Source organism: Nanorana parkeri, unplaced genomic scaffold (genome assembly GCF_000935625.1).
Source record: "Nanorana parkeri isolate BGI_ZX_2015 unplaced genomic scaffold, ASM93562v1 scaffold1467, whole genome shotgun sequence".
NCBI lineage: Eukaryota > Metazoa > Chordata > Amphibia > Anura > Dicroglossidae > Nanorana > Nanorana parkeri.
The window spans coordinates 391,290-394,610 of NW_017307735.1; the positions used below are offsets into that span (position 1 = coordinate 391,290).

Sequence of the window (3,321 nt, forward strand, 5' to 3'; positions counted from 1 at the left end):
CCTTTGGGTGAGGGAAAATGAAGGTTGGGGGATTGGGGGGGGGGGGGTATGGGTAATTGTTATATACAAAAATACATATTTTAAAAAATCCTTAAGGCGTATATAAATGTATCATTTTTTTCCTGTGAATTTTGCAATTGTGAAGGTTATTTAGAACTAGCTGTAAAAAAATCTGTAAAAAAAGGACAATGCAGCTCTACATTTTGTAAATGAAAAATTACAGTGTCAATAATAGAGAATAGAAATAAATACGGAAAAGAATCCTAAATGGAAACTAATATAACACACTGTACAAAAGGCTCAATTCTAAAAGCAAACACATCAGGATACTTTTCAAGAAAGGGACTTTTTCAATGAGAATTGAAAAAAAGGATGTTTAAGCTTGTGTAAAGCTTTGATAATTTAGAAACGAAAGAATTCACATTTAATTGAAGAACAAGGCTGTGCCAGGCTGTAGCCTCCCTCCTGTTGGGCCACGGCTTCGTATCTGCTAGGCATTTGCGAAACTACTACCCTAGAAGCCTTCTCTAACCCCGGGCCGGCTCTTCTCTTGCGTTGATGAAGGTAAAGCCTAACCAGATTAGGACATATTTAAGAACTAGAGGGAAGATCAGTTGAGGCTCGGGGAGACTCTTCCCCCCTCCACACACACACACACCTCTGCTGGCCAGGGCCACTGATAGAGGGGGTACAGCCAGCTATCCCGTACCGGCCCCATCGAGTCAGCTTGGGAGCAGGCAGTGGCATTCAGGCTCCTTCCTCACAGCTTCCAGGGTATCTAAGGTGAATGCTGCTTCCTACAGGTCCACCTAACTCACTGCCTGAGCCTTGAGTGACAGCCTACAACACTGGTGCACGCACTAATTTTTTCCACCACAACGCACAGTATTCAAAAATACAGGAGCTTTTTTTCTGTCCATCAAGTGCTGACATCCAGTGGCGTCCCAAGGCCGGGTTTCACCCAGTCTCTAGACCGGGTGACCCCACGCCATGTCGTCATCACGCTTGCGCGTGACGTGACCTCGCGCATACGCGATGACTTTATCGCGCATGCGCAACCATCTGATTGACGCCTGCCGGTGGCCATCTTGGTGATGGATGCCGGCAGAGAAAGGAGGGGACGTTCACCCGGCGGGATGAGGTATGCCACTGGGTCCCCTCCTCTCTCCTGACACTGTTGAGCTCTCGGCCCATGACTAAGTGCCTGACCTTTTAGAGCGGGTGGAACCAAAATGACTGTCAGTCATTTTGGTGTCACCCCTGCAATGGTGACACCTGGGTGCAGGCCGCACCCCCCTTGTGACGCCACTGCTGAAATCTACATAGCTCTACAACACAGCACAGTCCGGTGTGAGAGCAGAGACCTGATTTTTCTCTGCTGCAGTTTAGTAACACTTACAGGTCTTGTTCCTTCCCCAGGCTGTGATTGGGTAGTGACAGGAGAAGAAGCAGATTGATGAGCTCATCCCTCTATCACTCGGCGCTCACATCCCATAACTACGACCCTTGTTAGCACATGAGCACTGCAGCACAAATGACTAGTTCCTTGTGCTGCTTCATCCTACAGTCTGAGCTCTGCTAGAGCAGGATTTCAAAGGAATGTAAAGAGGAATTAAAAAACTTATTCAGAGCTGCATCACTATGGTTAAGTATATCTACCTGAGCTTCAGCTTTTTTCATTAATGAATCCAGATCAAACCAATTTATGATGAACAGCAAATTATTTCTTTTAATTTTTGCCCAAGCATGTGCAGTAATCATGTTCCCAAAAAGCTCCAACTCTCTGACCTCACCTTCTCTGAACTTAATGTCCAGTACAAGATCACAAGGGACAGAGCAGTCTGCAGCAGCTGTCCGTCTACTAGCTTGCGGGAAGGGAGTAAGGTGGAGAGGGGAGAAGGGAAATGGCTTGCTTTGCTGTGCGTGTGTGTTTGTGGAGGCTGAGCCGAAGTGCAGGAGGACTTCAACTCAGCCGATCCAACATCTCATAGGGGCCGTATGGCAGTAAGTGAATAGCCGAATGCCGACCGTACCTACGAGGTAGCGTAAAAAAGTTGAAAAATTATTTTTAAAAAATAGGAAAATTTAAAACATGAAAAATATTTTAAAGAAAAAAAATCATTTAAAAAAACAACGCACGCCGACCCGACCACGTGCGACTGACTCCCATCGCATAATGAAGCATCTAACAGATGCCGGCAAAATAATAACAATTGGGTGGCGCTGGTGTTGACAGCTAGCTCTGCCCAACTGTTTCCTATTGGCCGACACCTGCCAGAGTCTTCTAGCAGGTCCCAGCCAATGAATAACAACTGGGCGGAGCTGGCTGTGACGTGACGGCTGGCTCCAACCAGTTGTTATTGTTTAATGACAGATCTGTCATTACTACTGGGCTTCGGCCGACCTTTCTCTGCGCTTTGGGTGTCACTACGGATCAGCCGAGCCGAAGCATATACAGTAAGTTCGGTTCGGCTGCTGTACGGGCTATTGTGAATAGCCCGTACAGCAGAGGTGGTTGAAGCGAGTCAAAGGATCAGCTGAAGCTACGGCTGGATCCTTTGGCTCTTTAGTGAATAACCCCCCAAAACTTTTAAACATCTAGGAGCAGCATCCATTGTAAGTGATTTTATCAGCATTTGAAATAGCTTAAACACCTTTTGACTTTCATATCAATATAAAGTGAAGTTATTCTTTAGTAGCTCCTTTTAGCCCCTAAATCTAATTCCGTATCACCATACATGATTTATACGCCGTTTTTACATTCAAGGAATGTGAGCATTTTGCTGGATAATAAGGTTTTCCTGTTTCTTCTACAGATCAGCGGTGTTACAAAAGTCTCAGCTCGAACTCGGGAGCAGAGAGTCCTCATTATGGTCATTGTGATGGTCATCTGCTTTCTCCTCTGCTGGCTGCCATACGGAATAATGGCCTTGATTGCTACTTTTGGAAGACCCGGCCTGATCACCCCTTCTGCCAGCATTATACCTTCTGTCCTGGCAAAAAGCAGCACTGTTTACAACCCCATTATCTACATCTTTATGAACAAGCAGGTAGGTAAATGCATTTTATAATCCCATGCAGAGACGATAAGTAAAGGCAGCAGGGGTGGGGTGGTGCGGTGGAGGGGCTGTTGTATACAAAAATACATCTCAGAAAAACTTACATAAGACACATATAAATGTATCTTTTTTTTTACCATGAATTATGCAATTGGGAAGGTTATTTAGGACTAGCCAAAAAAAGGACTATGCAGCTATACATTTGGTAAAAGAAAAATGACAGTGTCAATAATACAGAATAAAAATAAATACAGAAAATATA

At 44.9% G+C, this 3,321-nt stretch overlaps 1 protein-coding gene across 1 annotated transcript in view; it reads left to right on the forward strand.

The window, feature by feature from the left end:
* Positions 1-3,050, forward strand: part of LOC108798409 (parapinopsin-like) — a gene marked incomplete at its 3' end in the record, with an annotated part of 46,951 nt that extends 43,901 nt beyond the window's left edge. The window contains exon 2 of the mRNA XM_018570157.1: positions 2,817-3,050. Coding sequence (XP_018425659.1) covers positions 2,817-3,050 — 234 coding nt within the window. The remainder of the gene's footprint in view (positions 1-2,816) is intronic.
* Between the last annotated feature and the right edge of the window lie 271 nt (positions 3,051-3,321).